Here is a 14,234-nt window from a genome sequence, read left to right on the forward strand (position 1 = left end):
TATTTTTTATCTAATTCTAATATTCTATGTATACTGAGAAATTAATCATCATCATCTAGATCGTGATGACAACTACGGTTACACATTACCTAGCAGACATAAGACAACTGCACAAAGTTGACGATACACAGTTTGCCTAGAATAGATGACGCACTTACGTTTGAAATTTGGTAAGACATTTGAAGCATTTGAGTTGTCATCATGTACCATCATGCCGTGCAAACCGACGATAAGGACAAAAATAGCAACTCTCGTTTGGCAGAAGGTTGCCACAAGATAATCAACATCTTTTGATACACTGATGAGATCATTTAGTGTCCTGTGTACACGCAAATAAAGCTTATTTATAAAACAATCAGACATTGGATTAACGTGCCCAACATTTTAAAGTCATCCGATAGCTTCACTGCAGATCGAAAATCCAGTATAGTGGTGTTATAACCTCAATTCAACCAGTTCCAACAATCAGATAGTTTTTGACATCAGACTGACGGGGGATCAGTAGGACTTAATCGCTTCCCGGCAGCACTCAACTTCCTCGTGCATGGAATTGGTTTTCGACGCCCATTTACCACGGCACAGATTTTTGGTACTGTAACCCGTGAGTCTCGTGTATCATATCTACCAGCAAGCCACATTATCCGCTACGGGAAGTGTTTTTCTGCCCGCTAATGGTGCCGTTTCGTTTCTCGAATCATTCTACATTCCAGTGGGTTCGAAAAGAGGCGTTTCGTATCGGATAGGCAGTCTACACACCTTGTTCGTTTGTTGGCTGCTCATTCCCACAGTTTGTACATTGATAGGACCTCCCCGAAAAACAACCCCCCCCTCCCTTAAATAGGGACCAGGGAGCGAGTGGATCCTTGAGTGAGCAAACTGGGTCATAAACGGGGAAATGGTTGGGTCGAGTTTGCGTCGGAAGGCGTTTATTATTCTCGCCAACCCGTGATAATAACCCCAAACTCCCAGCCCTTGTCAGACGGGTAATAATTGATCAAGGATGTCGTACACTGGTGGATATACGTGTGTGTGTACGTGTGTTTGTATTTGTTTGTAAGGGTTCATATACACGGGTGTTTTGCACAGACAAAGCCATATCGTTTCGAGTGTGTACCAAAGCAATGGATTCTAGGCTCCAGCCTAGGGCTTCATATATAGCCCATCCTGTACTGTCATTGAAGGGGAATGAGTGGGTTGGCATTCAAACAGCAAAATTGTGTATAATTTGCACACCCCTCGCAACCCCCTACACGCACCCTACATCGGACCGCCCCGTCGGACTGAAAAAGGCCCTTCCCGTCAAACGATGTACGATGATGGGAGCGACAAGTTACATAACAGTAGCCAGTAGCGGGATTAACTAACGCTCCATACGAACGACCGCACTAATGTATGTGTGTGCGTTTGTGTATGCGTTTATAAGCCAGCTTATGGTGCTGGAAGGTGGGTGTAACACATGCACCACCGGTTCTGCAAGATATCCGACAGCCTGCACTGGATTTAACTCTTTCTCTTTTTCTCTTTCTTTCTCTCTCTCCCTCTCTCTCTCTCTCTCTCTCTCTCTCTCTATCTTCAACACAAACATCCTGCCATGATGCCCACACCTCTTCGGGTTGCGAAGTGTCGATATTTCTCTGCCCGAACTGTAGTTAAAAGCTTTGGATCCGGTGACTCCCTGAAAAGCGGATACCGATGACTTGCCCAGGCCTAGCCCCCAGCACTAGCCATCGTGCATCCTACTATGCGCCATACTTTGCCTACTTGGTCGTCCGAACGAAAACAAAGCAGAAAAAATACACATACATAAGTACACAAGCAGCCAGGACAACATGGGGTCTGCTTTCGGAGTAGGACATCGCTTTTAAGGTCCAAAACACGGTTCTGGGGTAGAGAAAGTTTAACACCACAACACGTGTGTGTGTGTGTGTGTGTGCGGTTATGTGGTTTCGGTTGTGTTGGGGATACTCGATGGATGCTGCATAATTAAATTTCTGATCTTTTTCTAGCGAAACCCTTGCTTCCCAATGCCACCGTTTGCTCCCGGTGCACTCCCAGTGTAGTTCCCGGAGAAAACCAGTGTGGATTGTGGTTATAGTACGGACATGTACACACACACACACCCGCACACGTAAACAATAGAGCACTTGATTTTATTTCCATATCAGATGTAATCTAATTTTACCAACCCCATCACACCCCTGCTGCTTAACAGCTTTATCCACCCCGCACAGCACAGCGGGGACAGACAGCAAACGGTAACTACGCGCATTGACAACTACACGTCCACGTTTCGAGCCACGAACCAAAGGGGCAGTGTGTGGGCAACAAGAATAGAGAACAGCATAATAAAAGTTATACACCATACCGTACCCGGTCCCCGTGATAGAACAAAAGCAAACAGAAAGCGCACCCGACAGCCCCGACCAGTGTAGGTGGAGTGCAGGGTTTTCAATAAATAACGCATCCGCCCTAGCGATTGGAAGTGGAGGTCCTCCGACACTTACCTTGCTTTTTCACTGGCATGGTGTGGCAGTGTGGGTGTGTGTGGGTTGCGGTTGCGAGACAAAGCTCGGTTGACGGCAGGCAGCTCGCTGTTGTGGTTGAAGTTGAGGTCCGCGAGTACCCCAAACGGTGCACTAGCGCCACTAACCCCGTAGCACTGTTACGTTTGCGTAGCACAACCCTGGTTCCACCAAAAGGTCCTTCCCAGACACACAGCACACTCACAGCACTATGGAACACATACACAAACACACGGGACACAGTATCACACTGGGATAGTCCTCTCCGTTTGTTGGTTGGTTGTTGTCGCAGGTTCGTTGTCTCGTTTGCCTCTCGCAGACCCGCCAACTATTATCTTCCGAGCGGCTGTTTGGCTTTTCCGCAGCTGACAGTTACTTTCCCGGCTCCCAACTACTGCTGCTGCCAGCTATTTTCCATTATCACACGTTCCCTGATACCGACGTTGGGCAGGCAATTTCCAATACAACTCAACCTGTTTGTCCCAACAAAAAAAAAAAAACGATTGGGGGCTGTGTCTTCTTTGGAGCACACTGTTCACTCACGCACAGGTTTTTGTTTACGAGAAAGTTCACCACCTAGGCACACGGGCAGTTCGCTCCCGGTGGTGTCGTGTCTGGTTTTACCGCAAATCAGTACTCAGGCATCCTGGAATGGCAAAGGCAAAAGGTTCACATTAGGAAGAGTTGTTCAAAGTTTGCGAAATTTTGATGATTCTTGTTGGTTGGGAGCACCACAGAATATTGAGAACTACCCAATTCCCACTGTCTGCTAGTTCTGGGAATGGACTTCGCTCCCCAAGCATTGCTCGATATCCGGGAATTCGTAGCTAGCTTGCAACAACACCAACAACCAGTTGAGCTTCGGCCAGCGTCTACTCCAAATGTCCGAATGAAATCCCAGATCAGCTGAAAGATGGGGAGCATTCAATGCCTTGTTTTTTTTTTTGTTTTGTTTTTTATTTACGACGCGCCGCTATAGGTGCGCAAGGACTCTACCAAAACACACTCGCACAGAGGTACATTACATCACCATCACCACCAGGAACAAGCGGCCCTTGCACCGAAGCTCACACGCCAGTGCAGCCAGACGGTGGACATACGAAAACACACGACACGGCAGCAAACGGTTTGTCCACGACTGCACTCACTCTCGCCGTACACGAGCAGTGCGCCGGCTCTCCCAGGCTCAACAGGCCTAACTGCTTTGCTGCAATTGCTCCCAGTCACCCCAATTCCGAAACCCGAAGCCCCTGCTATACTCCCCCCCCCCCCGCGAGCCTGCAAACTACAGAACAGAATCGGGCTAGACGCCGCCGTACCTCAGACTTCAGGGTTTTATTGATGGTTCGGCTTTTTCGGGCCGGGGTTTTTTTTTTTCGCTGATAGAAACTCCTGACAGGCTGATCGAGTTTCCCGGGAATTGCAGTGCTATGCAGTTGTTGTTTCCCCCTTCCCACACTGCACACTGCACACTGTGTAGCGTGCACACTTCTAATGCTTCCGATGCTTCAGTCTCCCCAGCTACAGAAGCAAACAGGCCCAAAGTTACACGAGGGCGTCCTGCACCTTGTACTCAATGATGGGACTTTTTTCCGAAATGTGTTGTCCCTCAGTGAAATCCGCAACCGAAATGTTTCAAACCTGTTTGGTGGGAGTTGTGTGAAGGCCGCAGTAAACAAAACTCTGCCCTGTAGCTAGTAAACTTTGGAGAACCGGGAGAACTTCAGGAGAATGAATGGCACCTGGCACCGGGCGTCACGAGCGTCCCCAGCGTCGCTTTCTCGCGTCAAGATATCCACCGCAACCGTTCACTATCGATTGGATTCGATTAAGCTTGCTATGCTTGCTTCAGCTCTTGCTCTGCTTGCTAGAACGGCGGTGTAAGGTTATGGCCAATCGTGCTGAACAAAACATGCCCACTCGCTCCCTGCTGAAACTGCTGAATAATCAGCGGCTGCTGTGGCTGAAAGCTTTGTATAGGCCTGACTGCTACGATAAACTACACACTCACAGAGAGAGAGAGAGACCCCGCCGAACTGCTGACGCCTGCTATCTTGCCTGGCCAAGAGCGAAACACCACCGACCAGCGCCTTCGCCTTAGCCATCGCGACTTGGCATGCAACTCGGCTGCACGACGGATTGGATTTAAATTTAATAATTTACACACGGCTGTGGCGTCTCGAGAAGGCCAGTGGGGGGGGGGGGCGAGAATGAGATGGTCACAGACACACACACACACATTGTTGGAGTCGTCTAACACCTGACACACTGAGGGATGTGTTGAATGGAGTTTGGGTTTCTCGCCTGCTCGGTGACACGCACTGCGCCATTAATGTGTGTGTGTGTGTAGCTCGCGCAACGTTCGGAGGGCCAAAGAAACCCTTCAGGAAGCCGCTTCATCCTCCTCCCCTCTCCTATAGGTAGTAAGACGCCTCTGTGTGTGAGAGAGAGAGAGAGAGAAAGAAAAAGAGCCAGTGGCCGACATACCCATCTGGCAACTCGGCTGTTCCGAACTCGATATGGGATTTTTAACCCCCCCCCCCCCCTTTCCCGCGACGGGTAAGGCGAGTGAGTGGTCCCTCTACTGGCGGTGGGGGCACTAAAAATACTTACTCCTCCCGAAAACCCGCTGCGCTGATCCGCAACCACGCAAAGCCGCGTCAGGGTCTTGAAACCGCGTCAGCGTCGAATATAAATATAAACACATATCTATAGAGTCAATTTCACCCCTCCCTTTCTCCACCTCTGGGAGGTGGCGTGAAAAAAAACCACCGTCAAAAACGCACGCTAGAGTCGGTCGGTTGGGGGGGGGGGGGGGGGAAAGCAAAGAGACCCCCCCGCCGAAGCAGAAGGCAGAAGAAATCGATTTCGAGTGTTTTTCTTTCCAACGCCCTGCCCCGTTGATAGTGTCCCGATTTGGGGCTAGAAACCAAAAACGGGAACACTTGGCCGGTACAGTGGGAGCACCGTACCAGAGAGAGAGAGAGAGAGAGAGAGAGAGAGAGAGAGAGAGAGAGAAAGAAAAACCCGAGACAGATGAGACGGGAGTTGGTGGTGGTTTTGGTTTTAGCTTTTCCGATACCAAAATCGATGTTTTTGGTAAAGTTTGACGACCATCCGAGACCACCCGAAACGGTGAACGAGGGGCAACACGCGCCGCGAAGACGGGCCCGGAGGACCGGCAGGCGTGTTGCGACCCGATTTATAGGTCCACTCGCCAGTATCGTTGGGATCGTAGGGATGTGGGTTAGTGTCCTCCAACTTCAAATCTTTGAGCTATTCTTGGGCGAAATGTTGCGTTTTGCTGGGCCCAGGGGGGGTGTCGTGCAGGAGCGAACACACTTACATCACACACAGATACATGACACACACACACACGCACTCACTCACACACACACATGACTCCGATGGCTCGATTGCTGTAAAGGTGTCTGCGAAAAATGGGACCGACCCCCTGAATGCACGGGAACGAAACCCGCGCCAGATTCTTCCTCGCGCGAGCGTTGGTTCGGTTGCTAAGACCCAACTAAATAATAACCGCCGTCGGTGCCTGTTTCCCCCATTGCGAGCTCTCGCGCGCGCACGTACAACCGATGCAGACACACACACACACACACACACACATGGATAGAAATGCGCGCGCGGGGGTTGTGCGGGAATCCTTACGAGCGTCAGCAGCGGCCTGTTATAGGCTGTTTGCAGCACGATGTGTTTGCGTTTGTGTGTATGTGTGTGTATCTGCGCACCGCCAAGGATACGGGCCCACGTGGGAAAGCAAGATATTTTGTGTGTGCGTGAGAGGGAGAGAGAGCGAGAAGGAGAGAGCGAGAGAGAGAGAGGGAGATAGAGAGAGGGAGAGAGCGAGAGAAAGGTTCAGCGAGAGGGCGCACGCACGCAAGCAAGAGTGAACGTAGAGAGCGTGAAAAGCGGCCGGAATTGGAAAAGCAGTAAAAAACAGGGGCTGTCAAAAACGTATTTTTTAGGTATTTTTGTTTTTGTTAGGTTTTACAATTCCCAGGCGGTGTCTTAAATCTCACTGGACAGCTTGAGGACCTTTTTATTTAAAAGTAAATTTTAATTCCAAATTACACTGATGGTAATTGTCTTTCCCACTGTGTGTAACCATCATAAGTAGTTAGGTCTCCTTCTTTTAAACTTCCTGAAATGTATGTGTACCGGATCCTTCCCTATCAGCATGAAACGGGTTAGTATGCATTTAGAAGAAATTTAAAGTCTGATCATTCTATCTTGTTTTTATACATAGGTTTTGTTTGCACACAGACGTAACCAGTGCTGCAATATATCCCTGCCAATGTCATAAAATATATCACTGAAACAAAATCCATGTCAGCATCACGTACTCAATTGTGATCATCAGTGGTGATACTCAAAACGATTGGTGTGACCAATGCTTTGTGACATTTTTGCGACCAACGCTAGGTCAGTCACTATGTCATGACATTTTTTTTACTATGATCAATTCTGCAGAATGTCATAGTCATGACAAATTCCGGCTGAAACAAAATTATGTCAGCGTCACGAGCTCTACGGCGATGATCAGAGGTGGGACACCAAACGTTGTTGCGACCATCACATGCTCTTGATCAGCCACTTGGTCGCGTCAGTTTCAGCCGGTGATCATCCCGATAGTTGTGGGAGTGGTTGCAAGAAACAAAACGAGCACGTTTTCTCGCTCTGTTTGACATCCGGCAGACAATCAAAGCTGACAGAGTGTGAAAGAATGCTCATTTTGTTGCTTAGTACCACACGCCAAGTATATTCCAAGAAAGTCGTGATTATCACCGACAGAAAATGTCATGACCAAGTGTGTGACCAAGAATTGGGTGCTACAAAACATGTCACCAAGAATGCGGTTGGTCCACCGACTGTTAGAGTCTCACCCCTGATCATGACAGCTGTGTACGTGAGCTGATTTGAGTTTCGTTTCAGTCATGAGTGTTGGTGACTGAAACAGGGGCATTTGGCAGCACTGTTCACAGCGAGAAAACATCAAGATTCTGCATGTGACGGCATTAAGCTTAGCCTGTGAGTCAGAGTATTGTCGTTGACTCAAGCCCTCGCATGTCGTCATGTGTCGGCATGTCATGACGCACTTTCACTGAGTATCAGCCATGATCATCAAGCTATCGCGCATATGTTCATTGTTCTCTTTGGTGAATATCTCGTGATGCTCATGACATTTTGCAGCACTGGACGTAACTACCAAATAGAACAGTGACAGCGTTTTAGGTTTCGAACCAAAGCATACACTGCTTTACACAGTTCAACTCTTGGTTATTTAAGAGCGTTTGTTTTCTTTTTTTGTTGTATTTTTTCCCTATTCCAATTAATAAATTCTTGATATAAATAGTATAGATATGTCATACGACTAGGAAAGCTTATCAGAAAATGAAAATGTGCATGCTCAGGGTAGTGTCTGTACCGAGAGGAATTGAACTGTCAGAGCGCCAGAGCTCCAAACCAAAGCTCCATAAATAAATAAATAAATAAATAGAGCATGCAATCAGAAAATGTGTTGACAATCGTATTGAGAGATCAAATGGTATTAATACCATAAAATAAATAAATTTCTGATTTCCCTCGCAACAATACACTATTGAGAATTGTATTGTCAAATGGTTAGTTTGAATCGTTTTGGATGGAAATAACTCTAATTCCGTATGGAAAATATGAACGTAATGCACGTTTGGCTCTGCTCTCTCAATCTTTTGTCGCCAACTTTTTGATGTTTTTCCTCGTTTTTTTCACTTGGTTTACAAATTCAACCAAGACCAGTAAACGATTGAGCTAATATCGTCCGTATAAGCTTCTTATTTCTATAAAATTCTATAAAATGGACAATGTAAAGCACTGGTTGTTTCTGCGAAGAAGAAAAAAAAACCAGTGTATCTACCCATCCACGTACGTAGAGGTAGCGCTATGATCAGAAAAAAGTCTTCTCATTCATATGTGTGTTTGACCTTCAAATTGCTGTACAAATAACAATCACCGAAACATTACTAAGGAAAGAGTTGAGCACCACTGACATTGAGCAAAAAAGGGCAAGAGAGAGAGAGAGAGAGAGAGAGGGAGAGCGAGAGCGCGCGCATTATCATTCGCTCAGTACAGTGCGATTGATGTAGCGTGTCGCGTTTTCAAACGATTTTTTTTTCTTCTTTTAAGCGTTTTCCTCAGGACCTTTCGCAGCGGGAAAAGGTTGGAGTTTCACCACGGGGCGAACGGTGGACGAGTAAAAGTTTAACCACACTGTTTCTTTTGGTGCGTGTGTGTGTGTGTGTGTGAGTTGGTTTTAGTTGGAACCGATACTACCAGGACGAAGAGGAGGAGGAGGAGGTGAAGAAGAAGAAGAAGGAGTAGGTCAAGGGAATGAGAGGGAAAAGGCCCCCGCAGCTCGGGAAAACAACCGTACGAAACTGCATTGCGGAATGCTCCTCGGGAGCAAAGGGGGACAGGAGAAGGTAGGGCGCGGGAAGTCGGGAAAACGGATGGAAATGCCCGCACACACACACATACACACAGAGACACACGCACAAAATCGTTCACGGGAAAACCGAAGAAAGAGCTGGGGGAGAGGAAGAAAGGGAAGCGCGCGCGCACACTCTTATACATTCTCTCTCTCTCTCTCTCTCTCTCTCTCTCTCTCTCTCTTTCTACCTCTCTCTATCCTTCTCTCTCTCTCTCTCTCTTTCTCTCTCTCTCTCTTTTTCTCGCTCGCCTCTCGCCAGGACACATGGCCACGGATAGCAGCTGATAGCATACATTCAGGCGCTACGCACGGTTCGATCGTTTGTCAATCATCGATTGTGTGTTCCTTTCCTCCGACCTCACTTTTCTTCGTGCGTCCTCCCTCCTACCCCATACTTTCTTCACATTTTTTTTTGGAATCGATTCATCCAACGCGTGTGTTTGTGTATGTGTGTGTGGGTACTAATAACGTTAAAAACGATGGGAAAAAAGGAAAACTCCACCCAAACCCCCCCGAATTTGCAGCAAAAAAAAATGAGAAAAACGCTGCGTGTACACTAATGCAACTAAGTGCCAGTTGAGTGAAACACGTTAAATTGCTCACACACACACACACACACACACACACACACACACACGCATGGTGTCACCGGAAGCGTTGGGAGCGTTTAAATGCACTTCGGCTCCGGTTTTCCATTGCCCAGGCAACTCGCACGTTGAACGATGGTAATATAAAACATGTCCCTAAGCCACCATTCCCCCCTCCCCCCCCCCCCCCACACCCCTTCACCCGTCCATCGTCGCTTCACGCAGCACGTGAAGCACACTTTTTTCCGATCGAGACAGCAAAACAAAAAAAAGCACGCACACACACACCCACACAAGTCGTGAACACTGTAGCCGGGGGAGGGATGAGAAGCGGGTTTTCCACCTGCAATTTCCCTTCATTGCCCATTTTAATCGTTTGATTGTGTTCGCTTGGTTGATGGAGTGCGAATGGAGAATGGAGGAGAAGAGAGCAACACAGAGCAAAAGCGAGCGAGAGAGGGAGATAGTGCGATAGACAGAGTACGCGTGGGATGGAGCAGGGACACCGCCAAAAATCATTCTCCTTCCATTCACCTCCCCCCTTCCACTGGCTCTTGTTCCAGTTTTATGGTTTTTGATAGAAGTTTTTCCACTAAAGGTTCGTGGTTTGGTGCGTTTTTTTTCTTCTTCGATTTTTGTTTCTGTTGTTTCGCACAAAACCCTTCTTATAACTACACACCTAGCACTATACAACACTCACACAGTCACACACACACACACACTTGCATGGCCTCCCGTTTTTTTTTGTTTTTTTTACTACATTTTTGAACGCTTGGCACGATGTTTTTCCGGAGCAAAAAGGCTCGCCAGTTCGATTACTATTTTTTCGAATGTTTTTTGCTTCTTCTTCTTCCTTTTCTTCCTCTTCTTATTCTTCTCGGGAGTTGGGTTTGAAACAATAGCGGGCACGGTGCCACCCTACGGGGCTGGATTTAAATAATTGCAACTTTTAATTACAATCACGATCACGTGGCAACTCAACGGCACACACACACACACACACACAATGATGTCCTTGTGCGTGTGTGTTTGTGTTTGTGGGAATGGAGCAAAAAAAAAAGGGTCGATGCACCGACTGCGCTCCCTTACCTATCGCAAGCAGCCCACAAAACGCACGGCCAACAATACACACGCAGACTGTCCGCACGCCGCGCGATGTGTGAGAGGAAAAGCGTACGTTTTTCCACCCGTCTGACGCTTGAAGAACACACACACACACACGCAGGGTAATGACAACAACACACAGCTCAAACAGCCTTTCGAGGGGTCCCCGGGGGTCCCCTGTTCGATTACGAGCGACCGCCTGCAGCCGGTCAATCCGAACGGACCACACGTCGCGTGCGTTATGAGTGTGTGTGTGTGTGTGTGTTGCGTTTTGTTCCCGAATTTTCCCCCAAACGAGCAGGTGGAAAACTGTCGGCTCACCCCAATTTAACGCTGCAGCGTTAGACACACACACATACACACACACGCACACACTAGGCAACCTTCAAGAGCAGGTTGTCTTTTGGGCCCGAAACTTCAAAGATTGTGTGTGTGTGTGTTTTTCCACTTTCTTTTTCCACCCGCACCAAGTCGCTCGCGCGCGCTCTCTCTCTCTCGCTCTCTCTCTTCGTTTGCTTCCTCGCACAGTGGATTCTTTTCTAGCGCCTGCGCCATCTCTTTCTCGCCGCCAGCCGTGTGTGATGCGTGCCGCACAGCCCTTTCGTTCGGCTGCGTAAAGCGGTTGCATAAATAGACTCGGCGACATTGCAAAGCTATGGGGAGGGGGAGGGGAGGCTGAACTTACAAGTAAAGAAAAAACTGACACACTTACACACACACACACACACAGTCACGCGCACAGACCACACAGGGTAAAACACGGGAAAACTCAACTCGCTGCTGCTGCTGCTGCTGCGTTTCAACGGGACCGCACGCCGTGTCCCTTTGCGCAAAAATGCGCCCGAAAAACCCGCTCGGTTCTTATGCGGCGGGCTTTTCGCATCGCCCACCCACCGTACCTTGCCCGTCGCGGCAACCCGCGCTCGATTTCATAATCACACCAGGGTCGACGTTTGCCGTTCGGCTCTCTTTGCGGCTCCGGCTTGGAAGGAAAATCGCTCACCACGCGCGCGTTTTTTCGGCACTCTCTCTCTCTCTCTCGCTCGCGTGCGCTCTTTCGCACTTTTTTTGTGATGCTCAACTTTTGTCTCGCTCTCGCTCTCATAGTGTTGGGAAAACTGCTCACTGTTCTTTTGGTTCGGTTTCTTACCCACTTTTCAACGCTGCTGTGTTGATTTTGCTCTTGTTTTTCCTATTTTCTCGTCCTTTCGTGCTCCGGTGCTTACGTCACACGGACGGCTTTGATTTGCTGCTCTACACTCTCCGAGCGCTGGGCTCTCTCACACTCTGGTTCTCTCTTTCGATGAGGGAAGATTGAAGTTTCTTTTCACCTTTCCCTATCAATGCCTACCATTGTTTCGAAATGCATCCCTTCAGGTTGTGTGTGTGAGAGAGAGAGAGAGAAAAAAATATGAAACAAATCGAAAGGATGCCATACACAAGGAGCGACGGTAAGTGTGCATGTGGTGTGGCGAGTAAAAGAGCACGAGAGAATATTTGACGATGGAAAGGAGAAAGGATGAGATAAATTCAAAGCAGAACCGCTTGAGCAGCACGTGCACGAGGAATGTTTCGATTTCGATCATACGGGACGACAAAGGACGGGAATAAATAAGGTAAATAAAGAGGTCGCACATTCTTTACTTTGGTTTCTTTATTGTACAGTTTCTATTCTGTATTTTTACTCTACATTAAAAAAATTCTTTAAAAATTTCCGTTAAAAAAGTTTCGAAAAAAAAACCTTACGCTTGTACACAAATCATCTTTTTGTTTCGCTCTTGCTCCCACAATCGTTGTACGACTTTGACCGACTATTAACAAAATTGTTAATAATTTATGAATTTTCACTTCCCGGCGAATGGTTTCAGCCACACTGTGTGAGTTTCGAATTCAATTCAACACTTGCACGCTACTGTTCGGTGCTTGCGCGCAAGTTGTTTGACAGCGTTCGAAGGGTGGTGCAATTTTACCAGTCCAGATAAACGAAAAACTTTTTCGCTTTTTGTTAAAAGCGTTCGATGAAAAATTAACAAATATGTATTTTTTTTACCGTTTACCGTGTATTTTTGCAAGCGAAATTTGTGATCTATGCTGCCTCTAATTGTGCTCGTATGTAGATAGTTGTTGACTGCACTGGTAAATGTAGCCTTGCAACATTGTTGCGGCGAAAGTGAAGCTGCTAATAGAGCTATCGTGAATTAGCTCTGAATAATGAATAATGAATAATGCTGAAAATGCTGACGTTTTATAAACGAAATGGAATTCTCGCATGAATCTACATTATGAAATTAAACTCACTGTTCTTTCACGCATACATCGTATAAAATTGAAACTTGACTTCAAATCGTGTTCATCTATAATAGAAATTAGTTTACTATTATTTATACATAAACTACCATATTGCTCATGGCAAATGAAGCGTAGGAAGCAAAATTATATTTCAACTGTTACGATACCTCGAATCACTGCTTAAGGACCAGGTAAAACGAGCAAATGCCGCAAAAGTTGTATGCAACTTGCTGTCGTGTACCGCTGTACAGTTTGTTCGCGAGATTTGGTCCAGAGAAGCTGGAGCTGGAAGCTGGATAAAAAGTAAATTTTATCCCGGAGTTTTATTATCCGATCTTCAGTGATATGTGCTTCTGTTCTATATCTTTATTCTACGTAAATGTTTGCGCTAGCTGAAATAAAAAAATAACCCGCTACATTTCTATGCAGTAGCGTCCCCTGTTGGCAACTCCCATGACACAAACCGCAACAACACACACCGCAACAACAGTGTAACGGCGCGACCGGACCGATTGAAATACGATCGGGTAAAAGTAAGGCTCAGCCCTCTACGTTACATTGGAGAAGCGTTACATCCTTTAAAATATTCCCAAACAGCATTCTTATTACAGTTTTGTCATCCAGGCGACCGACTAGTGTACATTATTTGAATAAAAAATATTTTAAATTGCGATGAAAAAAAAGTTAATTGATTTAAAATGAATCGATTTCTAGGGGATTTAATTTTTAAATAACAGGTTTAATATTTTTCATTGTTGCACTATGATTAATGAAAAAAAGTCTGAAATAAGGAAGTTCATAAACACCCCAAAAGCTTTCAATTGCAGTAACATTTCCTATGATTAGAAAATAAAAAATATTAAAAACATTTTTAAATAAATTATGTATATGAAATTTAATTATTACCTTTTCAATCTATATTTCTGGCCATTTCACATAAACATTACTTTAGGTGCGAGGGCTGTATTTCAAAATGAGGCCAATGAAGTTAATAAATACTTGAATGCATTTTAATATCCTGCTTTATTAATAGCTGGGAAAATAAATAAATAATCATTTTTATAAGCAACCCTTTATTATGGATAAGATTGTTATAATTATAATACTTGAAGTTGCTACAATTCTGATTGCTGTTTAAAATGATAGCCTAATAGTAATATTATAATTTATTTCTACTCAGGAATTATCAATGAGTTTTATCTTTATTAGCGATTGCCGTTCTTTTTTATGATTGTTCAAAAATTG

At 46.2% G+C, this 14,234-nt stretch overlaps 1 protein-coding gene across 7 annotated transcripts in view; it reads right to left on the bottom strand.

Moving 5' to 3' along the window:
• Window positions 1-6,057, bottom strand: part of LOC1272003 (disks large 1 tumor suppressor protein) — a 48,151-nt gene extending 42,094 nt beyond the window's left edge. For 4 of the 7 annotated variants that reach the window (XM_061645714.1, XM_061645660.1, XM_061645691.1 and 1 more), the window contains exons 1-2: window positions 5,869-6,056; window positions 2,505-3,168 (exon numbers count right to left, since the gene is read on the bottom strand). In XM_061645714.1, the coding sequence (XP_061501698.1) occupies window positions 2,505-2,523 (19 nt within the window). In that variant the 5' untranslated portion in view covers window positions 2,524-3,168; window positions 5,869-6,056. Of the gene's footprint in view, window positions 1-2,504; window positions 3,169-5,868 lie in introns of all 7 variants that reach the window. The other 3 variants (XM_061645702.1, XM_061645680.1, XM_061645650.1) reach the window with 2 other exon arrangements.
• Between the last annotated feature and the right edge of the window lie 8,177 nt (window positions 6,058-14,234).

This window comes from Anopheles gambiae, chromosome X, assembly GCF_943734735.2.
Source record: "Anopheles gambiae chromosome X, idAnoGambNW_F1_1, whole genome shotgun sequence".
Classification (NCBI taxonomy): Eukaryota; Metazoa; Arthropoda; class Insecta; order Diptera; family Culicidae; genus Anopheles; species Anopheles gambiae.